The following is a 24,701-nucleotide window of genomic DNA, read 5'->3' as shown; positions in this document are numbered from 1 at the left end:
TTGAGATAGAAGCTGTTTTTCCCTGCTTTGATGCACCTGCACTGACCTCGCCTTCTGGATGATAGGGGGGTGAACATGCAGTTGCTCGGGTGGTTGTTGTCCTTGATTATCTTTTTAGCATTCCTGTGACATCGGGTGGTGTAGGTGTTCTGGAGGGCAGGAAGTTTGCCCCCGGTGATGCGTTGTGCAGACCTCACTACACTCTGGAGAGCCTTACGGTTGTGGGTGGTGCAGTTGCCGTACCAGGCGGTGATACAGCCCGACAGAATGTTCTCAATTGTGCAGCTGTAAAGGTCTGTGAAGGTTTTAGGTGACAAGCCAAATTTCTTCAGCCTCCTGAGGTTGAAGAGGCGCTGTTGTGCCTTCACCATGCTGTCTGTGTGGGTGGACCATTTCAGTTTATCCGTGATGTGTACGCCAAGGAACTTAAAGCTTTCCACCTTCGCCACTGCTGTCCCGTCGATGTGTATGAGGGGGTGCTCCCTCTGCTGTTTCCTGAAGTACACGATCATTTAATTTGTTTTGTTGACGTTGAGTGAGAGGTTGTTTTCCTGACACCACACTCCGAGTACCCTCACCTCCTCCCTATAGGCCGTCTCGTCGTTGCTGGTGATCAAGCCTACGACTGCGTTTGCAAACTTGATGATTGAGTTGGAGCCGTGCATGGCCATGCAGGCATGTGTGAACAGGGAGTACAAGAGGGGGCTGAGCAAGTACCCTTGTGAGGCCCCAGTGTTAAGGATCAGCGAAGTGGAGATATTGTTTCCTACCTCACCACCAGGGGGGCGGCCCGTCAGGAAGTCCAGGATCCAGTTGCACAGGGCGGGGTCAAGACCCAGGGTCTCAAGCTTAATGATGAGCTGGAAGGTACTATGGTGTTGAATGCTGAGTTATAGTCAATGCACAGCATTCTTACATAGGTATTCCTCTTGTCCAGATGGGTTAGGGCTGTGTGCATTCTCCATCACACTGCAAATTGAAGTGGGTCTAGGGTGATAGGTAAGATGGAAGTGATATGATCTTTGACTAGTGACGTGGAAATTTCATGTATTACCAAATCATGAGAGAGCAAACCACACACAAGTCAGAGTTATCATAAAGTCCATCTTTAATTATATGACCTTCACCAAAGCCTTGTGACTCTCAGATCAATGCAGTGTCTATAAATGAATTCTCTGAGAGTGCTTACAAAACAGTTCTTAGTATCATTTGTAGCCAAGACACACCTCTCAACTCACATAACAAATAACACAGATCTTAGGAACATTACACAAAGGAAGATTTACTAGTCAGAGGAGTATCACATAGCCAGACAGCATTAGCTATAAATTATCGTTCAGTTTGCTCTCCTAAAACGAAGCTCCCAGCTCGTTCTTGGTACAACATAGTACCAAGACATTACCTCATCCAATGGTATATATCAATTGTCATTTTAGATACTCCCATCTCAAATACAATCCCTCCTGGACAAGCTCACAGAGACAGTGAGCCTCCTAGGTCATATACTAAATCAAGATAAGGGCAACCTCAGAGGGGACATGTAAATAGTTAGACACATTCCCATAAGAAGACAAGCCTAACCTCTCCCCAATGGAAAAAGTAACTTTTCCCACATAAGCATACTTATGAAAATGAATAAAACATCTTATTTATAAATGTTACCTAAAGGATTCTGATTCTGGTACCACACTAGTCTCTCAAAGCACTTCATGATGACAGAAGTGAGAGCTACGGCGTGATAGTCATTTAGTTCAGTTATCTTTGCTTTCTTGGGTACAGGAACAATGGTGGCCATCTTGAAATATGTGGGGACAGCAGACTGGGATAGGGAGAGAATGAATATGTCTGTAAACACACCAGCCAGCTGGCCTGCGCATGCTCTGAGGACGTGGCTAGGGATGCTGTCTGCGCCGGCAGCCTTGCGAGGGTTAACACGTTTAAATGTCTTACTCACATTGGCCACAGAGAAGGAGAGCCCACAGTCCTTGGTAGCGGGTTGTGTCGGTGGCACTGTATTGTCCTCAAATCTGGCAAAGAAGGTGTTTAGTTTGTCTGGAAGCAAGACGACGGTGTCCATGACGTGGCTGGTTTTCCTTTTGTAGTCCGTGATTGTCTGTAGACTCTACCACATACGTCTCGTGTCTGAGCCGTTGAATTGCAACTCCACTTTGTCTCTATACTGATGTTTTGCCTGTTTGATTACTTTGCGGAAGGAATGGCTACTCTGTTTGTATTCTGCCATATTCCCAGTCACCTTGCCATGTTTAAATGCGGTGGTTCATGCTTTCAGTTTCACGCGAATGCTGCCATCTATCCATGTTTTCTGATTAGGCTAGGTTTTAATAGTACAAGTCGGTACAATATCTCCTATACACTTCCTGATAAACTCAGTTACCGTTTCAGTGTCATCAATATTATTCTCAGAAGCTACCCGGAACATATCCCAGTCCGCGTGTCAAAACAATCTTCAAGTGTGAATTCCGATTGATCAGACCAGCGTTGCATGGGTACTTCCTGTTTGAGTTTCTGCCTATAGAATGGGAGGAGCAAAATGGAGCCGTGGTCAGATTTGCCGGAAGGAGAGTGGGGGAGGGCCTTGTATGCATCCCGGAAGTTGGAGTAACAGTGACAGTGTTTTAGGAGTGGGTTAGGGTTAGGGTTAGGGCATCCCGGAAGTTGGAGCAACAGTGACAGTGTTTTAGGAGTGGGTTAGGGTTAGGGCATCCCGGAAGTTGGAGTAACAGTGACCTAGTGCTTTAGGAGTGGGTTAGGGTTAGGGTTAGGGCATCCTGGAAGTTGGAGTAGCAGTGACCTAGTGTTTTAGGAGTGGGTTAGGGTTAGGGTTAGGGCATCCCGGAAGTTGGAGTAACAGTGACCCAGTGCTTTAGGAGTGGGTTAGGGTTAGGGTTAGGGCATCCCAGAAGTTGGAGTAACAGTGACCTAGTGTTTTATGAGTGGGTTAGGGTTAGAGTTAGGGCATCCCGGAAGTTGGAGTAACAGTGACCTAGTGTTTTAGGAGTGGGTTAGGGTTAGGGTTAGGGCATCCCGGAAGTTGGAGTAACAGTGACCTAGTGTTTTAGGAGTGGGTTAGGGTTAGGGTTAGGGCATCCCGGAAGTTGGAGTAACAGTGACCTAGTGCTTTAGGAGTGGGTTAGGGTTAGGGTTAGGGCATCCCGGAAGTTGGAGTAACAGTGACCTAGTGTTTTAGGAGTGGGTTAGGGTTAGGGTTAGGGCATCCCGGAAGTTGGAGTAACAGTGACCTAGTGCTTTAGGAGTGGGTTAGGGTTAGGGCATCCCGGAAGTTGGAGTAACAGTGACCTAGTGTTTTAGGAGTGGGTTAGGGTTAGGGTTAGGGTTAGGGCATCCCGGAAGTTGGAGTAACAGTGACCTAGTGTTTTAGGAGTGGGTTAGGGTTAGGGTTAGGGTTAGGGCATCCCGGAAGTTGGAGTAACAGTGACCTAGTGCTTTAGGAGTGGGTTAGGGTTAGGGTTAGGGCATCTCGGAAGTTGGAGTAACAGTGACAGTGTTTTAGGAGTGGGTTAGGGTTAGGGTTAGGGCATCCCGGAAGTTGGAGTAACAGTGACCCAGTGTTTTAGGAGTGGGTTAGGGTTAGGGTTAGGGCATCCCGGAAGTTGGAGTAACAGTGACCTAGTGTTTTAGGAGTGGGTTAGGGTTAGGGTTAGGGCATCCCGGAAGTTGGAGTAACAGTGACCTAGTGCTTTAGGAGTGGGTTAGGGTTAGGGTTAGGGCATCCCGGAAGTTGGAGTAACAGTGACCTAGTGTTTTAGGAGTGGGTTAGGGTTAGGGTTAGGGTTAGGGCATCCCGGAAGTTGGAGTAACAGTGACCTAGTGTTTTAGGAGTGGGTTAGGGTTAGGGTTAGGGCATCCCGGAAGTTGGAGTAACAGTGACCTAGTGCTTTAGGAGTGGGTTAGGGTTAGGGTTAGGGCATCTCGGAAGTTGGAGTAACAGTGACAGTGTTTTAGGAGTGGGTTAGGGTTAGGGTTAGGGTTAGGGTTAGGGTTAGGGCATCCCGGAAGTTGGAGTAACAGTGACCCAGTGTTTTAGGAGTGGGTTAGGGTTAGGGTTAGGGCATCCCGGAAGTTGGAGTAACAGTGACCTAGTGTTTTAGGAGTGGGTTAGGGTTAGGGTTAGGGCATCCCGGAAGTTGGAGTAACAGTGACCTAGTGCTTTAGGAGTGGGTTAGGGTTAGGGTTAGGGCATCCCGGAAGTTGGAGTAGCAGTGACCTAGTGTTTTAGGAGTGGGTTAGGGTTAGGGCATCCCGGAAGTTGGAGTAACAGTGACCCAGTGCTTTAGGAGTGGGTTAGGGTTAGGGTTAGGGCATCCCGGAAGTTGGAGTAACAGTGACCTAGTGCTTTAGGAGTGGGTTAGGGTTAGGGTTAGGGCATCCCGGAAGTTGGAGTAACAGTGACCTAGTGTTTTAGGAGTGGGTTAGGGTTAGGGTTATGGCATCCCGGAAGTTGGAGTAACAGTGACCTAGTGTTTTAGGAGTGGGTTAGGGTTAGGGTTAGGGTTAGGGCATCCCGGAAGTTGGAGTAACAGTGACCTAGTGTTTTAGGAGTGGGTTAGGGTTAGGGTTAGGGCATCCCGGAAGTTGGAGTAACAGTGACCTAGTGCTTTAGGAGTGGGTTAGGGTTAGGGTTAGGGCATCCCGGAAGTTGGAGTAACAGTGACCTAGTGTTTTAGGAGTGGGTTAGGGTTAGAGTTAGGGCATCCCGGAAGTTGGAGTAACAGTGACCTAGTGCTTTAGGAGTGGGTTAGGGTTAGGGTTAGGGCATCCCGGAAGTTGGAGTAACAGTGACCTAGTGTTTTAGGAGTGGGTTAGGGTTAGGGTTAGGGCATCCCGGAAGTTGGAGTAACAGTGACCTAGTGTTTTAGGAGTCGGTTAGGGTTAGGGTTAGGGTTAGGGCATCCCGGAAGTTGGAGTAACAGTGACCTAGTGTTTTAGGAGTGCGAGTATTTCAGTCGATATGCTGACAGAATTTAGGCAGCCTTTTCCTCAAATTTACCTTGTTAATTCATCTCACACCTGAAGACTTTGTGCCGTGGATAAAAACACCTGTAGGCTTGCAGTGCTAACATTAGCCTGCTCTGTTTTCATGATGGCTAGCAGCTAACTGTGCAGACGTTGTTCTTTTGCTTTGATGATGTTAGCAGAACATGCAGCCGCTCCAGACAGGTCTAGCCTAACCCTAAACCTAACCGAAGACAGTGTCCAGACAGGTCTAGCCTAACCCTAAACCTAACCCAAGCCGCAGGCAAAAAAATACACGTGCTACTTCTGCACACACAGCTTTTTATTTACTTAGCATACCACCTCAAACCACACATAGCATGTATCCAGTTTTACATCAACCATTGATAATATAGTATTTCACATATTCTACGTAAAAAAAAATGTTGTCTTCATAGTGTATGAATACAGCATAGACTTATTCACAGAATCATTTCTGGACTGAACACAGTGTTCACATTCTGTGTATCACAGAATCATAATCAGGGATTCAAATGTTTTCTCACTTCCTCATTCCTCAGATTCAAAGCTTTAAACATGGCCTTTTCTAACCATTCGAAGGGGCAGGAAAAACCCCTTTGCCAATAGAAGGTCATTGAGAAAGTTCCATAGTTCATTCCTGCTCCGTTCTTAGCTCCATCCATGTAGCTGTATAGTTATTCTCTCTGGGTACCTGAAGCACCACAGCAGGTCCGGTTGGTCTAGGGGTGACGTGGGACAAACTGTGTCCCACACTCCTCTCCCCTCCTCCCCCCTGCCCTCCCCTCTCCTCCCCCATCAGACAGCACAGCAGCGACCAGAGATGTCGTCTGAAGGAGTGAGACAGCATGTAGAGAGCCGGGTTCAGGAAGCAGTGGGCGTAGGCCACAATACGACACACAACGTACACAACATGCAGCCGCTCCTTGACCCTACAGTCTACAGGTGTGTAGACAGACATGACGAATATGAATAGGTTGTACGGCGCCCAGCAGACGATGAACGCTACCACGATACAGAAGACCACCAGCACTGTGCGGTGTTGTCTCCTGGTCGCAGTTACCAGGACCGTCCTGAGAATGGCACTGTAGCAGAGGATGATGATGATTAGAGGGAGGACGAAGAGCAGGGACACCTGCAGGTAGTAGCCCAGCTGTTGGGGGACAGAGAGAGAAGGGGGACAGAGAGAGAGGGAGAGGTTATCTATGAATATCCAGCTTCTGGGGGACAGAGGGGTTATATATGAAATATCCAACATTGGAAACACTGGTCACAATTAGAAACAGGAATGTCCACTCACTGTTTGCTGAAACACAAAGTACATACAAAGACCATGTCAGTGGAAACGTGTATCACTGAAAGCTTAAACAAACAACAGTGAGCGGACATTTCTCTTTTGTTCTACATTACCGTAACCCACCTCCTCGTCCGTAGTTCCAGGTGAGACCTCACAGATGAATAATCTTGTCCCGTTTCCCACTTCCTGTACCTGGGAGGATATGACATCACTGAGGGAGGCGGCCAGGCTGACTACCCATGATGCCGTGCAGGCGGCCAATGCGTACCCCAGTCGTCTCCGGGGAACGGCAGTCCAGCGGGACCCGATGACTATTACACAGCGGTACACCGTCATGGAGGTGAGCAGCATCATACTGCTGTAGAGACCGGTGAAGTATGCCCCCGTCAACAGCTTACAGGCCTGGGGTCAGAGGTTATAGTTAGGAGTCAGAGGTTAGGGTTAGAGGTCAGAGGTTAGGGTTAGAGGTTAGGTTTAGGATTCAGAGATTGAGGGTTAGAGGTTAGGGTTAGTAGTCAGAGGTTAGTGTTAGAGGTTAGGGTTAAGAGTCAGAGGTTAGTATTAGGAATCAGAGTTTGAGGGTTAGAGGTTAGGGTTAGATGTCAGAGGTCAGGGTTAGATGTCAGAGGTCAGGGTTAGGAGTCAGAGGTTAGGATTAGATATCAGATGTTAGGGTTAGAGGTCAGAGGTTAGGGTTAGAGATCAGAGGTTAGGGTCAGAGGTTAGGGTTGAGGGTCAGAGTCATAGTCAGAGTTAGGAGTCAGAGTTTGAGGGTTGGAGGTTAGGGTTAGAGGTCTGAGGTTAGATGTTAGGGTTAGTGATCAGAGGTTAGAGTTTAGGGTTAGGAGTCAGAGGTTGCTATTAGAGGTCAGAAGTCAGGGGTTAGGGTTAGAGTTCAGACGTTAGGGTTAGAGGTTAAGGTTAGAGATCCGAGGTTAAGTTGAGAGTTCAGAGGTTACGGTTAGAGCTCAGAGGTTAGGGTTAGAAGAAAGAGGTTAGGGTTAGAGGTCAGAGGTTAGGGTTAGAGATCAGAGGATAGGGTTAGAGGTTAGAGTTAGAGATCAAAGGTTAAGGTTAGAGATCAGAGGTTACGGTTGGAGGTTAGAGGTTAGGGTTAGGAGTCAGAGGTTAAGATTAGAGGTCAGAGAAAAGGATTAGAGTTCAGAGGTCAGGGTTAGATGTCAGAGGTTAGGATTAGAGGTTAGGGATAGGAGTGAGAGGTTAGGGTTAGATATCTGAGGTTATGGTTAGAGGTCAGAGGTTATGGTTAGGAGTCAGCGGTTAGAGGTCAGAGGTTAGGGTTAGGATTCAGAGTTTGAGGTTTAGAGGTTAGGGTTAGGAGTCAGAGTTTAGGGTTAGGGTTAGCGTCCAGAGATCACTGTTAGAGGTAAAGTTAGGAGTCAGGGGTCAGAGGTTAGGGTTAAGGTTAGGAGTCAGGGGTTAGGGTTAAGGTTAGGAGGTTGATGAGATGAGTAATGCAAGATACGTAGACATTATTAAAGTAGCTAATGGCTAGTGTTTCATTTCCTTTACGTTCCTTAGGCGTTAGAGGTTAGAAGTCAGAGGTTAGGGTTAGAGATCAGAAGTCAGGGTTGGTCATACCCACCAGGTCACCGAACATCCAGTGGGAGAGTTGGTAGACGGCCCAGAAGGGCAGGGTCAGGGTAAATAGGAGGTCAGAGGTCAACAGGTTTAGGATGAACAGGTTGGTGACCCTCCTTAGGTCCTCATAACGACACAAGGCAACCAGCAACAATCCGTTACCTAGACAACACAAAACACATCATTAAGTAGACAACACAGGGGCCTCAAGAGTGACGCAGTGGTCAAAGGCACTGCGTTGCTGTGCTAGCTGTGTCACTAGAGATCCTGGTTTCGAGTCCAGGCTCTGTCGAAGCAGGCCTCCACCGGGAGACTCATGAGGGGACGCACAATTGGTCGAACGTTGTCCGGGTTAGGGGAGGGTTTGGCCGGCAGGGATGTTCTTGTCCCATCGCTCTCCAGCGATTCCTGTCGAGGGCGCAATGCACGCTGACACGGTTGCCAGGTGAACAGTGTTTCCTCTGACTCATTGCTGCGGCTGTCTTCCGGTTTAAGCATTGTGTCAAGAAGCAGTACAATACAGAGGACACCGTTCGTTACCTGGACAACACTGAACACACCGTTACCTCGACAACGTGGAACAGACCGCTAACTAGACAACCCAGAACAAACCGTTACCAAGACAACACAAAACACACCGTCAGCTAGACAACACAGACCACACAGTTAACTCGACAAAACATAACACACTGTTAACTAGACAACACAGAACACACAGTTAACTAGACAAAACATAACACACCGTTAACTAGACAACACAGAACACACAGTTAACTAGACAACACAGAACACACAGTTAACTAGACAAAACATAACACACCGTTAACTAGACAACACAGAACACACCGTTAACTAGACAACACAGAACACACAGTTAACTAGACAACACAGAACACACAGTTAACTAGACAACACAGAACACACAGTTAACTAGACAACACAGAACACACAGTTAACTAGACAACACAGAACACACAGTTAACTAGACAACACAGAACACACAGTTAACACGACAACACAGAACACACAGTTAACTCGACAAAACATAACACACTGTTAACTCGACAACACAGAACACACAGTTAACTAGACAACACAGAACACACAGTTAACTAGACAACACAGAACACACAGTTAACTAGACAACACAGAACACACAGTTAACTAGACAACACAGAACACACAGTTAACTAGACAACACAGAACACACAGTTAACTAGACAACACAGAACACACAGTTAACTAGACAACACAGAACACACTGTTAACTTGACAACACAGAACACACTGTTAACTAGACAACACAGAACACACAGTTAACTAGACAACACAGAACACACAGTTAACTAGACAACACAGAACACACAGTTAACTCGACAAAACATAACACACTGTTAACTAGACAACACAGAACACACTGTTAACTAGACAACACAGAACACACAGTTAACTCGACAAAACATAACACACTGTTAACTAGACAACACAGAACACACAGTTAACTAGACAACACAGAACACACAGTTAACTAGACAACACAGAACACACAGTTAACTAGACAACACAGAACACACAGTTAACTAGACAACACAGAACACACAGTTAACTAGACAAAACCGAATACGCTGTTGATGACGAAGAGCAAACAGGTTACCTGTGACACTGAGGAGGAAGATGAGGAGGAAGAAACCAAGTTACCTGTGACACTGAGGAGGAAGATGACCAGGAAGCAGCCAAGTTACCTGTGACACTGAGGAGGAAGATGAGGAGGAAGAAACCAAGTTACCTGTGACACTGAGGAGGAAGATGACCAGGAAGAAACCAAGTTACCTGTGACACTGAGGAGGAAGATGACCAGGAAGCAGCCAAGTTACCTGTGACACTGAGGAGGAAGATGAGGAGGAAGCAACCAAGTTACTTGTCGTGGCACTGAGGAAGAAGATGACCAGGATGCAACCAAGTTACCTGTCGTGACACTGAGGAGGAAGATGACCAGGAAGCAACCAAGTTACCTGTGACACTGAGGAGGAAGATGACCAGGAAGCAACCAAGTTACCTGTGACACTGAGGAGGAAGATAACCAGGAAGCAACCAAGTTACCTGTGACACTGAGGAGGAAGATGAGGAGGAAGCAACCAGCCGTGACCTCCTCTAACCCTCCGTCCTCGTCACACAGCAGGATTAACTGTTTATCACCATAGTCTTCATCAGTGTAGTTGCTGTCATTCACAGAGCTGGTCTCATTCACCATGGTCTTCCAGGACTCAGTCAGGTCCATCGCTGCAACGTGATTTATACTATAGAATGCCAGAGAGCCACTACACCACAGACCACAGAGAATAGAGGTGATTTATACTATAGAATGACAGAGAGCCACTACAGTACAGACCACAGAGAATAGAGGTGATGTATACTATAGAATGACAGAGAGCCACTACACCACAGACCACAGAGAATAGAGGTGATTTATACTATAGAATGACAGAGAGCCACTACAGTACAGACCACAGAGAATAGAGGTGATGTATACTATAGAATGACAGAGAGCCACTACACCACAGACCACAGAGAATAGAGGTGATTTATACTATAGAATGACAGAGAGCCACTACAGTACAGACCACAGAGGATAGAGGTGATTTATACTATAGAATGACAGAGATCCACTACAGTACAGACCACAGAGAATAGAGGTGATTTATACTATAGAATGACAGAGAGCCACTACACCACAGACCACAGAGAATAGAGGTGATTTATACTATAGAATGACAGAGAGCCACTACAGTACAGATCACAGATAATAGAGTTACATAGCAGGACTTATTACAAAGTGTGAGACACTTTCCAAGATGTGGAAATTTCATGAGATGCATCAAATACTACAGCAGCATTTTGATCAATTTGACCACATATCTATAGCCTCTCTATAATATCATAATAATGTTAACACCAACCTACCATGTGAACCGGTTCTCAGTGTTAAGATGTTGTTAGTGAGAAAACTGTTAACCACTGTTCAAGGGTGGTGTGGACAAACTATGTGTTGTTCCTCAATTTCAACTCAGTTTCACATTTAGTCAAACATGGATCATCGTATATATATATATATATATATATATATATATATATATATATATATATATATATATATATATATATATATATATGACATTTGTAATGTCTTTACTGTTTTTAAACTTCTGTATGTGTAATGTTTACTGTTAATTTTTGTTGTTTTTCACTTTATATATTCACTTTCTATGTTGTCTACCTCACTTGCTTTGGCAATGTTAACACATGTTTCCCATGCCAATAAAGCCCTTGAATTGAAAAATTGAATTCAATTAAATGGACAGACTGTGTTGTTCCTCAATTTCAACTCAGTTTCACATTTAGTAAAAAATGGATTCCTTCTTGGCGCCTGAGGGGAGAGCTCTGTCTTATTGGCTCTTAAAACTTGTTCACGCTACCAGGTTCCCCAAGGGCACCCTCCCACGCTCAACTCAAAAGATGGCGCACAGAATGCAAAAATATTCTTAGAAATATTTAACCTCCACACATTAACAAGTCCAATAGCTCAAATGAAAGATAAACACCTTGTTCATCTACCCAGCGAGTCAGATTTCCAAAATGTTTTACGGCGAAAACATAGCACATATGTATGTCAAACCACCACAAAGACACAGACGATATGTAGCCATTTTGTCGAACAAAAGATTCAATCACAAACGCAGGATTAAAAGAAAAATCATTCACTAACCTTGTGAAAATCTTCATCAGATGACAGTAATAGGACATGTTACACAGTACATTTATGTTTTTTTCAATAATATGCCATTTCTATCCATAAATCTCCGTTTACATTGACGCCATGTCCAGAAAATGCTAAAAAAATGTCCGGAGAAATTATAGAGAGCTCCGCCAGATAACGCCAGATAACAGCAATACACATCATAAACTTTGACTAAATATACATGTTCTACATATAGTTAGAAAGATACACTGCTTCTTAATGCAATCGCTTTGTCACATTTATTTTTAACGTTACAGAAATCGTTCACTATTCAATCATCTGAGACGGCGCTCAGATGTAAGCAATATTTCTCCGCTATGTTGGAGTCAACAGAAACACAAAATTACAACATAAATATTACCTTACCTTTGATGGTCTTCGATCATAATGTAGTGGAAGAAGACATACTTACCCAAAACATTGTTTGGTTTCAAGTTGTGTGTCTTTGTATTAGCATATGCTGCAAGTTCCAGCTGAAATGCTACCAAAAATTACTTCTGGTAACGAACAGTTGCGCATCATAACTTCAATTAAACGCTGTACTGAATGAGGACATCTAGTGGAAGACATAGAAAGTATCTCCAGATCCATAGCTGGTTGGGAAGGGTGGGGGCGATGACGTCAAAGTTGCCCCAAGTTTCAGGCTCCCAAAAATAGTTTGGGAGATTGCCTGCCCTGTGAGTACTGCTATACTTACAGACATAATTCAAACGGTTTTAGAAGCTTTAGTGTTTTCTATCCAATATGAATTATTATATGCATATATTAGCAATTTTGGACAGATTTTTTTTCAGTTTACTATGGGCACGCAATTCCTCCAAAGGGAGAACACCACATCAGTCACTGGCTTTATCAATAAGTACATCGAGAACGTCGTACCCAGAGTGACTGTACGTACATATCCCAACCAGAAGACATGGATTACAGGCAGCCTTCGCACTGAACTAAAGGGTAGAGCTGCCACTTTCAAGGAGCAAGACTCAAACTCTGAGGTTTATAAGAAATCCCGCTATTCCCTTCGTCAAACCATCAAACAGGCAAAGGGTCAATATAGGTCAAAGTTCGAATCGCAGTACAACGGCTCCGATGCACGTCGGCTGTGGCAGGACTTGCAAACTATTACAGACTACAAAGGGAAGCACAGCCGAGAGCTGCCCAGTGACAAGAGCCTATCAGACGAGCTAAATAACTTCTATGCTCGCTTCGAGGCAAGTAACACTGAAACATGCATGAGAGCATCAGCTGTTCTGGACGACTGTGTCATCATGCTCTCCGCAGCCGACGTGAGTAAGACCTTCAAACAGGTCAACATTCACAAGGCCAGACGGATTACCAGGACGTGTATTCCGAGCAGCGCTGAACAACTGGAAAGTGTCTTCACTGACATTTTCAACCTCTTCCTGACCAAGTCTGTAATAACAACATGTTTTAAGCATGTTTCCCCATGCTCAAGAACAGTAAGGTAACCTGCCTAAATGACTACTGACCCATAACACTCATAACACTCACATCAGCAGCCATGAAATGAAAGGCTGGTCATCGCTCACATAAACACCATTACTCCAGAAACCCTAGACCCACTCCAATTTGCATACCGCACCAAGAGATCCACAGATGATGCAATCTCTATTGCACTCCACACTGCCCTATCACACTTGGACAAAATTAACACCTATGTGAGAATGCTATTCATTGACTACAGCTCAGCGTAAAACACCATTGTGCCCTCAAAAAGAGTTGGCATGGGTCCTCAGATCCTCAGAAGATTTTACAGCTGCACCATCGAGAGCATCCTGACGGGTTGCATCACTACCTGGTGTGGCAACTGCTCGACCTCCGACCGCAAGGCACTACAGAGGGTAGTGCTTGCGGCCCAGTATATGTCCGTGGCCAAGCTTCCTGCCATCCAGGACCACTATACCAGGCGGTGTCAGAGGAAGGCCCTAAAAATGGTCAAAGACTCCAGCCACCCTGGTCATAAACTGCTTTCTCTGCTCCCGCATGAAAAGCGGTACCGGAGCACCATGTCTAGGTCCAAGAGGCTTCTAACCAGCTCCTACCCCTAAACCATAAGACCCCCCCTGGAACGCTTCTGCTACTCTATGTTATTATCTATGCATAGGCACTTTAATAACTCTACCTACATGTATGTATTACCTTAATTACCTCGACACTGTTGCCCCCGCACATTGACATTGACTCTGTACTGGTACCCCCTGTATATAGCCTCCACATTGACTCTGTACTGGTACCTCCTGTATATAGCCTCCACATTGACTCTGTACTGGTACCCCCTGTATATAGCCTCCACATTGACTCTGTACCGGTACCCCCTGTATATAGCCTCCACATTGACTCTGTACTGGTACCCCCTGTATATAGCCTCCACATTGACTCTGTACCGGTACCCCCTGTATATAGCCTCCACATTGACTCTGTACTGGTACCCCCTGTATATAGCCTCCACATTGACTCTGTACCGGTACCCCTTGTATATAGCCTCCACATTGACTCTGTACCAGTACCCCTTGTATATAGCCTCCACATTGACTCTGTACTGGTACCTCCTGTATATAGCCTACACATTGACTCTGTACTGGTATCCCCTGTATATAGCCTCCACATTGACTCTGTACTGGTACCCCCTGTATATAGCCTCCACATTGACTCTGTATCGGTACCCCCTGTATATAGCCTCCACATTGACTCTGTACTGGTACCCCCTGTGTATAGCCTCCACATTGACTCTGTACCGTAACACCCTGTATATAGCCTCCACATTGACTCTGTACCGGTACCCCCTGTATATAGCCTCCACATTGACTCTGTATCGGTACCCCCTGTATATAGCCTCCACATTGACTCTGTACTGGTACGCCCTGTGTATAGCCTCCACATTGACTCTGTACCGTAACACCCTGTATATAGCCTCCACATTGACTCTGTACCGTAACACCCTGTATATAGCCTCCACATTGACTCTGTACCGTAACACCCTGTATATAGCCTCCACATTGACTCTGTACCGTAACACCCTGTATATAGCCTCCACATTGACTCTGTACCGTAACACCCTGTATATAGCCTCCACATTGACTCTGTACCGTAACACCCTGTATATAGCCTCCACATTGACTCTGTACCGTAATACCCTGTATATAGCCTCCACATTGACTCTGTACCGTAACACCCTGTATATAGCCTCCACATTGACTCTGTACCGTAACACCCTGTATATAGCCTCCACATTGACTCTGTACCGTAACACCCTGTATATAGCCTCCACATTGACTCTGTACCGTAACACCCTGTATATAGCCTCCACATTGACTCTGTACCGTAACACCCTGTATATAGCCTCCACATTGACTCTGTACCGTAATACCCTGTATATAGCCTCCACATTGACTCTGTACCGTAACACCCTGTATATAGCCTCCACATTGACTCTGTACCGTAACACCCTGTATATAGCCTCCACATTGACTCTGTACCGTAACACCCTGTATATAGCCTCCACATTGACTCTGTACCGTAACACCCTGTATATAGCCTCCACATTGACTCTGTACCGTAATACCCTGTATATAGCCTCCACATTGACTCTGTACCGTAACACCCTGTATATAGCCTCCACATTGACTCTGTACCGTAACACCCTGTATATAGCCTAGGCTGATTGGTGGTGGTGCTCCTGCTTCCTATCAATCAGCAGCTAAGGTGACAACAATGGTTGCCATGATTTATTTTTAAATAAAAAAAAATAAAAAACAATGGTTGCCATGGAAGTTTCCCAGTCGCTCTTAATGTTCAAAATTATAGTGTAAGAACACTTTTAAAGCTTCAAAACAAGTCATTTTTAGGAAAGCCACAGCAGTCAACTAGTTAACTTGGTAGCTGTTTGTTTGTAATTAGCGTGCTAGTTAGCTTCTACATGTTCTTGTCAAACTGTCAACAGAGTAGTTACTGTAGCAAGCAACAATATATGCCAAATAACAGTCTAAAAAAAATGCTTTAGGGCAAAGAAATCAGATTCAACCATTCAGACACAAGTCACACTGCCTGAAATCTGATTTGTTTCTGACTTCAAACCACCTATGAAAGGGGGTTTGGAATGTGGCTTGAAATATCAGCCTCCGTGTGCTTTTCAGATTGCAGGAAAAAGAACAAATCGGATATGCAAAAAAAAAAGAGGAAAAAAAGGTTTTGAGTCACTTCAAACTGCCAATGTGAACAAGTCTTTAGAGGACAATGGAAGTTGACTTCAAAACCCTGATGTGGGCTAGATGCCTTCCCTGGCAGTTGTAGGTTAATACGACTTCATGGAAAACTACACAGACTAACAGGTGGCACTCTTTTTTCAGGCAGTATTTTCTGAGGCTCATTAGGAGAACATCATTGATTGGAGTTCACCTGTGGCAGATTTCCCCTCAGCCTCCAACTGTAACTCGGGTCCTTTGCTCTACAACCAAGATGCAGCTAACAGAAATGTTTATTAACTCTCTCATATTCAGGCCTATAATGCTTTATATGTCCTGTTTGATGCCTTATAATCACTGGTGCAAAGTAAATAAGTGCAAGTACTATAAAGTACTACTTAAGACATTTTTTTTAGGTATCTGTACTTTACTTTACTATTTATATTTTTGACAACTTTGGCTTTTACTTCACTACATTTCAAAAATAAAATAATTTACTTTTTACTCCCAAGCATTTTCCATGTAGAGGGTGCAACAGGTCAGCACCTCATGAGTAAATGTCACTTGGCTTTTCTGATAGGAGTATTGGTCATTACAATATGGAGTGGACTTAGGAAGAAATGAGGATTAATGTAGGTTGTTGCTTAGATAGTTATTAACCTGTTTTATTCCAGGCTGAGTGGGACACTCTGAATAGCAGCATCTACTCTGGAAATAAACAAACATTTATAAAACCGCTATAATCATTTTGCAAGTTTCTTTTTGCGTGATGTTATTGTTTCTGCGTGTTGTAATGTCACCAGAGACAGCAGACAACGAGTAACAGCTTTTGGATAATACCAATAAAACACATATTTTTTTATATGCAAAAATGATTAATAATCTATTGTTTACAGGCTCTTTTGAATCTTTTATTTTTGTTTGTACCTCTCTTAAAAATGTTTTTTTTTATCAATACATTTTAATCCTCTATTATTTGATATTTTTGGTGTGTCTAATTTTCAATGACATTCTATTGGTTTGAATTGTGTTGAGTTGTGAAACTTTCAGTGTGACACTGGGACATGTCACATGACTTCAGTCTGCTGGTTTATTTAATATAATATAATAATATATGCCATTTAGCAGACGCTTTTATCCAAAGCGACTTACAGTCATGTGTGCATACATTCTACGTATGGGTGGTCCCGGGGATCGAACCCACTACCCTGGCGTTACAAGCGCCATGCTCTACCAACTGAGCTACAGAAGGACCACCATTTACCTAATATTCTGCAAACTAACTATGCTGGTTGGGACGATATTGCGCGCAGCTATTGGCTAATGAAGGTGTCAATCATTATGAATGCCCAGCCTTAACGGTAGCATGTTCACTCCTGCTGTAAACTCGGGAACTGCCTGAGAATCTCTACAAGTACGTTTACTTCTGATTATATCTAATAAACTAGGTTGTCTGTATTAAGGACAACCTATATCTGTATCAGCTGTTGGCTGCCAGAGCTTGTAGCCTCTGAACAGCAGGTACATGTTCCTGTCTGCGACTGCACTCTCAATATCTCTGTTTATTTAGGAACGTAGCCCGACGACACTGACTGAAATGTTGTCCAAAAATATCAAACAACGATAGAGCTTTAATACGCTTGTGATTTTGTTGTGCCAAAATATTAGTCAAATGTACCAAGCCGTTACGTCAGTGGGAACTGCTGTGTGATGTCATTATTGGGAGACGAGGATCACTGAATACTTTTGTTGTTGCCGTTTTGTTCTGTCTGTCTGCCGATCGATATGATGATGAGTACAATCGATTTGGAAGTATTGGTTTAATTGATAATTAATAATTAATAGAGAAAACAACAACAGTAGTAGTGACAGGATGGGGATCTGGATAATGTTTGATATGTTTAGGATTATTTACAGAGGTTGTTATTGTAGTCTACATTATAAACTGTGCCAATGCTCTTTGTGTGATTCTTTGCAGCCGGTTGCAGACTCCTTGAACCCCCCCCCACATCCTTGCTACTGATCTCAGCACCACCATCATGTGTAACAAGACACCAGTAGGAGAGAACCAACTCCAGAGGATTATCAGAGATCTACACGGTATCCCAACAGCAACTCGCCCAAGCCTTCCCCATTTCTCCTTCTCCCAAATCCATTCAGCTGATGTTCTGAAAGAGCTGAAAAATCTGGACCCCTACAAATCAGCCGGGCTAGACAATCTGGACCCTTTCTTTCTAAAATTATCTGCCAAAATTGTTGCCACCCCTATTACTAGCCTGTTCAACCTCTCTTTCGTGTCGTCTGAGATTCCCAAAGACTGGAAAGCAGCTGCGGTCATCCCCCTCTTCAAAGGGGGGGACACTCTTGACCCAAACTGCTACAGACCTATATCTATCCTACCATGCCTTTCTAAGGTCTTCGAAAGCCAAGTCAACAAACAGATTACCGACCATTTCGAATCTCACCATACCTTCTCTGCTATGCAATCTGGTTTCAGAGCTGGTCCTAAACGATATCTTAACCGCCATCGATAAGAAACATTACTGTGCAGCCGTATTCATTGATCTGGCCAAGGCTTTCAACTCTGTCAACCACCACATCCTCATCGGCAGACTCGACAGCCTTGGTTTCTCAAATGACTGCCTCGCCTGGTTCACCAACTACTTCTCTGATAGAGTTCAGTGTGTCAAATCGGAGGGTCTGCTGTCCGGACCTCTGGCAGTCTCTATGGGGTGCCACAGGGTTCAATTCTTGGACCGACTCTCTTCTCTGTATACATCAATGAGGTCGCTCTTGCCGCTGGTGAGTCCCTGATCCACCTCTACGCAGACGACACCATTCTGTATACTTGCGGCCCTTCTTTGGACACTGTGTTAACAATCCTCCAGGCAAGCTTCAATGCCATACAACTCTTCTTCCGTGGCCTCCGATTGCTCTTAAATACAAGTAAAACTAAATGCATGCTCTTCAACCGATCGCTACCTGCACCTACCCCCCTGTCCAACATCACTACTCTGGACGGCTCTGACTTAGAATACGTGGACAACTACAAATACTTAGGTGTCTGGTTAGACTGTAAACTCTCCTTCCAGACCCATATCAAACATCTCCAATCCAAAGTTAAATCTAGAATTGGCTTCCTATTTCGCAACAAAGCATCCTTCACTCATGCTGCCAAACAAACCTTTGTAAAACTGACCATCCTACCAATCCTCGACTTTGGCGATGTCATTTACAAAATAGCCTCCAATACCCTACTTAATAAATTGGATGCAGTCTATCATAGTGCCATCCGTTTTGTCACCAAAGCCCCATATACTACCCACCATTACGACCTGTACGCTCTCGTTGGCTGGCCCTCGCTTCATACTCGTCGCCAAACCCACTGGCTCCATGTCATCTACAAGACCCTGCTAGGTAAAGTCCCCCATTATCTCAACTCGCTGGTCACCATAGCATCTCCCACCTGTAGCACACGCTCCAGCAGGTATATCTCTCTAGTCACCCCCAAAACCAATTCTTTCTTTGGCCGCCTCTCCTTCCAGTTCTCTGCTGCCAATGACTGGAACGAACTAAAAAAATCTCTGAAACTGGAAACACTTATCTCCCTCACTAGCTTGACCCCTAACCTGATTTTGTGTGCATCCGTGTTGGTGTGTGGTGCATCAAGGTTGAAGTGATGAAGCTATAGCTTGTGTACATGCGTGTTGTGCATCTGAACCTGTAGAAGCAGTGACTGAGCTGAGTAAGGAACACAGAGAGACGGGTGAACCAATCACAGACAACAGCCCCAACCTACATAAACTGTCCTACAAACTAGAGTACCTGCTACAGGTAATACACAGAAACTCACTCTCTCTCTCTTTCTCTCATAAACTGCTAGGATACTGGAAAGCTAAATGATCCTAGATAGGACCTCAAGGTTTTCCTGGGAAAACTCCAGGGCCTGTGAATCTGAGCTGTTGTTGTGTGTTTACATCAGTTTGACCAGAAGGAGAAGGCAGATTTCCTAGGCAGCAGGAAGGAGTACTGGGATTACTTCAGAGAGTGTCTTGCCAAGACAAGAGGAGTTAATGACGGCCTGCGGCTATACCAGAGGTAATCCTCACTCATACACAAACCGATGAAGGCATTTGTCCAGCAAAATGGCCGCGGTCACCGCAATAACCAATCAAATAGCAACTTGTAATTTGTTAAATACATAATATTTTTTTGCTGTTCAAAGGTTTTTTATTGTACATTTTCTGACTGTATATGCTGCCATAAAAAGATATGCTGCCATAAAAATAGTCAATAATGGCATAATGTGTGGACTGGCGGCCATTGCAAGTGTAAACATAGGAGCAAAGCAGTAACGGACGTTACAAAATAGACATCCCATTGCATGAATGAACATTCTTCATTACCATGGAAATGGTTGCATCACAATACCAGACAGCCATTGTTTACCAGTCATATGACCAGGGTTAGAGGTTCTATTCATTCTATTTACCAGTCATATGACCAGGGTTAGAGATTCTATTCATTCTATTTACCAGGGTTAGAGGTTCTATTCATTCTATTTACCAGTCATATGACCAGGGTTAGAGGTTCTATTCATTCTATTTACCAGTCATATTACCAGGGTGAGGAGTTCTATTCATTCTATTTACCAGGGTTAGAGGTTCTATTCATTCTATTTACCAGTCATATTACCAGGGTTAGAGGTTCTATTCATTCTATTTACCAGTCATATGACCAGGGTTAGAGATTCTATTCATTCTATTTACCAGGGTTAGAGGTTCTATTCATTCTATTTACCAGTCATATTACCAGGGTTACAGGTTCTATTCATTCTATTTACCAGTCATATTACCAGGGTTAGAGGTTCTATTCATTCTATTTACCAGTCATATTACCAGGGTTAGAGGTTCTATTCATTCTATTTACCAGGGTTAGAGGTTCTATTCATTCTATTTACCAGGGTTACAGGTTCTATTCATTCTATTTACCAGGGTTACAGGTTCTATTCATTCTATTTACCAGTCATATTACCAGGGTTAGAGGTTCTATTCATTCTATTTACCAGGGTTAGAGGTTCTATTCATTCTATTTACCAGTCATATTACCAGGGTTAGAGGTTCTATTCATTCTATTTACCAGTCATATGACCAGGGTTAGAGATTCTATTCATTCTATTTACCAGGGTTAGAGGTTCTATTCATTCTATTTACCAGTCATATTACCAGGGTTACAGGTTCTATTCATTCTATTTACCAGGGTTACAGGTTCTATTCATTCTATTTACCAGTCATATTACCAGGGTTAGAGGTTCTATTCATTCTATTTACCAGGGTTAGAGGTTCTATTCATTCTATTTACCAGTCATATTACCAGGGTTAGAGGTTCTATTCATTCTATTTACCAGTCATATTACCAGGGTTAGAGGTTCTATTCATTCTATTTACCAGTCATATTACCAGGGTTACAGGTTCTATTCATTCTATTTACCAGGGTTAGAGGTTCTATTCAGTCTATTTACCAGGGTTAGAGGTTCTATTCAGTCTATTTACCAGGGTTAGAGGTTCTATTCAGTCTATTTACCAGCGTTAGAGGTTCTATTCATTCTATTTACCAGTCATATTACCAGGGTTACAGGTTCTATTCATTCTATTTACCAGGGTTAGAGGTTCTATTCAGTCTATTTACCAGGGTTAGAGGTTCTATTCAGTCTATTTACCAGTCATATTACCAGGGTTAGAGGTTCTATTCATTCTATTTACCAGGGTTAGAGGTTCTATTCATTCTATTTACCAGTCATATTACCAGGGTTACAGGTTCTATTCATTCTATTTACCAGTCATATTACCAGGGTTACAGGTTCTATTCATTCTATTTACCAGTCATATTACCAGGGTTAGAGGTTCTATTCATTCTATTTACCAGTCATATTACCAGGGTTACAGGTTCTATTCATTCTATTTACCAGTCATATTACCAGGGTTACAGGTTCTATTCATTCTATTTACCAGTCATATTACCAGGGTTACAGGTTCTATTCATTCTATTTACCAGTCATATTACCAGGGTTACAGGTTCTATTCATTCTATTTACCAGGGTTAGAGGTTCTATTCATTCTATTTACCAGGGTTACAGGTTCTATTCATTATATTTACCAGTCATATTACCAGGGTTACAGGTTCTATTCATTCTATTTACCAGGGTTAGAGGTTCTATTCAGTCTATTTACCAGGGTTAGAGGTTCTATTCAGTCTATTTACCAGGGTTAGAGGTTCTAGTCATTCTATTTATCAGGGTTAGAGGTTCTATTCATTCTATTTACCAGGGTTAGAGGTTCTATTCATTCTATTTACCAGGGTTAGAGGTTCTATTCATTCTATTTACCAGGGTTAGAGGTTCTATTCATTCTATTTACCAGGGTTAGAGGTTCTATTCAGTATATTTACCAGGGTTAGAGGTTCTATTCATTCTATTTACCAGGTTAGAGGTTCTATTCATTCTATTTACCAGGGTTAGATGTTATATTCATTCTATTCACCAGGGTTAGAGGTTCTATTAATTCTATTTACCAGTAATGTTACCAGGGTTAGAGGATCTATTCATTCTATTTACCAGTCATGTTACCATGGTTACAGGCTCTATTCATTCAATTTACCAGTCATGTTACCAGGGTTACAGGTTCTATTCATTCTATTTACCAGTCATATGACCAGGGTTACAGGGTCTATTCATTCTATTTACCAGTCATATTACCAGGGTTAGAGGTTCTATTCATTCTATTTACCAGGGTTACAGGTTCTATTCATTCTATTTACCAGGGTTACAGGTTCTATTCATTCTATTTACCAGTCATATTACTAGGGTTACAGGTTCTCTTCATTCTATTTACCAGTCATATGACCAGGGTTACAGGGTCTATTCATTCTATTTACCAGTCATATTACCAGGGTTAGAGGTCCTATTCATTCTATTTACCAGGGTTACAGGTTCTATTCATTCTATTTACCAGGGTTACAGGTTCTATTCATTCTATTTACCAGTCATCTGTTATGACCAGGGTTACAGAGGTCTATTCATTCTATTTACCAGTCATATTACCAGGGTTAGAGGTTCTATTCATTCTATTTACCAGGGTTACAGGTTCTATTCATTCTATTTACCAGTCATATTACCAGGGTTACAGGTTCTATTCATTCTATTTACCAGGGTTAGAGGTTCTATTCATTCTATTTACCAGGGTTACAGGTTCTATTCATTATATTTACCAGTCATATTACCAGGGTTACAGGTTCTATTCATTCTATTTACCAGGGTTAGAGGTTCTATTCAGTCTATTTACCAGGGTTAGAGGTTCTATTCAGTCTATTTACCAGGGTTAGAGGTTCTAGTCATTCTATTTATCAGGGTTAGGGGTTCTATTCATTCTATTTACCAGGGTTAGAGGTTCTATTCATTCTATTTACCAGGGTTAGAGGTTCTATTCATTCTATTTACCAGGGTTAGAGGTTCTATTCATTCTATTTACCAGGGTTAGAGGTTCTATTCAGTATATTTACCAGGGTTAGAGGTTCTATTCATTCTATTTACCAGGTTAGAGGTTCTATTCATTCTATTTACCAGGGTTAGATGTTATATTCATTCTATTCACCAGGGTTAGAGGTTCTATTAATTCTATTTACCAGTAATGTTACCAGGGTTAGAGGATCTATTCATTCTATTTACCAGTCATGTTACCATGGTTACAGGCTCTATTCATTCAATTTACCAGTCATGTTACCAGGGTTACAGGTTCTATTCATTCTATTTACCAGTCATATGACCAGGGTTACAGGGTCTATTCATTCTATTTACCAGTCATATTACCAGGGTTAGAGGTTCTATTCATTCTATTTACCAGGGTTACAGGTTCTATTCATTCTATTTACCAGGGTTACAGGTTCTATTCATTCTATTTACCAGTCATATTACTAGGGTTACAGGTTCTCTTCATTCTATTTACCAGTCATATGACCAGGGTTACAGGGTCTATTCATTCTATTTACCAGTCATATTACCAGGGTTAGAGGTCCTATTCATTCTATTTACCAGGGTTACAGGTTCTATTCATTCTATTTACCAGGGTTACAGGTTCTATTCATTCTATTTACCAGTCATATGACCAGGGTTACAGGGTCTATTCATTCTATTTACCAGTCATATTACCAGGGTTAGAGGTTCTATTCATTCTATTTACCAGGGTTACAGGTTCTATTCATTCTATTTACCAGGGTTACAGGTTCTATTCATTCTATTTACCAGGGTTACAGGTTCTATTCATTCTATTTACCAGTCATATTACCAGGGTTAGAGGTTCTATTCATTCTATTTACCAGGGTTACAGGTTCTATTCATTCTATTTACCAGTCATATTACCAGGGTTAGAGGTTCTATTCATTCTATTTACCAGGGTTACAGGTTCTATTCATTCTATTTACCAGGGTTACAGGTTCTATTCATTCTATTTACCAGTCATATTTCCTGGGTTACAGGTTCTATTCATTCTATTTACCAGTCATATTACCAGGGTTACAGGTTCTATTCATTCTATTTACCAGTCATATTTCCTGGGTTACAGGTTCTATTCATTCTATTTACCAGTCATATTACCAGGGTTACAGGGTCTATTCATTCTATTTACCAGTCATATGACCAGGGTTACAGGTTCTTTTCATTCTATTTACCAGTCATATGACCAGGGTTACAGGTTCTATTCATTCTATTTACCAGTCATATGACCAGGGTTACAGGTTCTAT

General features: G+C 43.1%; 2 protein-coding genes across 3 annotated transcripts in view; one reads left to right on the top strand and one right to left on the bottom strand.

Annotated features, from left to right (window-relative positions):
* Nucleotides 1-5,302: 5,302 nt before the first annotated feature.
* xcr1b.2 (chemokine (C motif) receptor 1b, duplicate 2) lies at nucleotides 5,303-10,986 on the bottom strand. Of its 2 annotated transcripts, XM_046358229.1 has the most exons (6): nucleotides 10,874-10,986; nucleotides 10,037-10,209; nucleotides 9,925-9,948; nucleotides 7,917-8,074; nucleotides 6,434-6,712; nucleotides 5,303-6,166 (listed from the first exon to the last, which is right to left on the bottom strand). In XM_046358229.1, exons 2-6 carry the CDS (start codon nucleotides 10,188-10,190, stop codon nucleotides 5,648-5,650), a joined length of 1,134 nt encoding a protein of 377 aa, XP_046214185.1. In that variant the 5' UTR covers nucleotides 10,191-10,209; nucleotides 10,874-10,986; the 3' UTR covers nucleotides 5,303-5,647. The 2 variants fall into 2 exon arrangements, with proteins under 2 accessions (XP_046214185.1, XP_046214184.1); XM_046358228.1 differs by lacking the exon at nucleotides 9,925-9,948 and having other exon boundaries at nucleotides 10,013-10,209.
* A 6,960-nt stretch (nucleotides 10,987-17,946) lies between these two features.
* The window catches only part of LOC124040707 (FYVE and coiled-coil domain-containing protein 1-like), a 62,677-nt gene continuing 55,922 nt past the window's right edge, over nucleotides 17,947-24,701 (top strand). Inside the window, exons 1-3 of the mRNA XM_046357781.1 lie at nucleotides 17,947-18,007; nucleotides 19,599-19,741; nucleotides 19,890-20,005. Coding sequence (XP_046213737.1) covers nucleotides 17,947-18,007; nucleotides 19,599-19,741; nucleotides 19,890-20,005 — 320 coding nt within the window. The remainder of the gene's footprint in view (nucleotides 18,008-19,598; nucleotides 19,742-19,889; nucleotides 20,006-24,701) is intronic.

This window comes from Oncorhynchus gorbuscha, linkage group LG08 (genome assembly GCF_021184085.1).
Source record: "Oncorhynchus gorbuscha isolate QuinsamMale2020 ecotype Even-year linkage group LG08, OgorEven_v1.0, whole genome shotgun sequence".
Taxonomy (NCBI): Eukaryota; Metazoa; Chordata; class Actinopteri; order Salmoniformes; family Salmonidae; genus Oncorhynchus; species Oncorhynchus gorbuscha.
The sequence above is the reverse complement of the archived record's forward strand: the minus strand, read 5'-3'. Positions and strand labels throughout refer to the sequence as shown.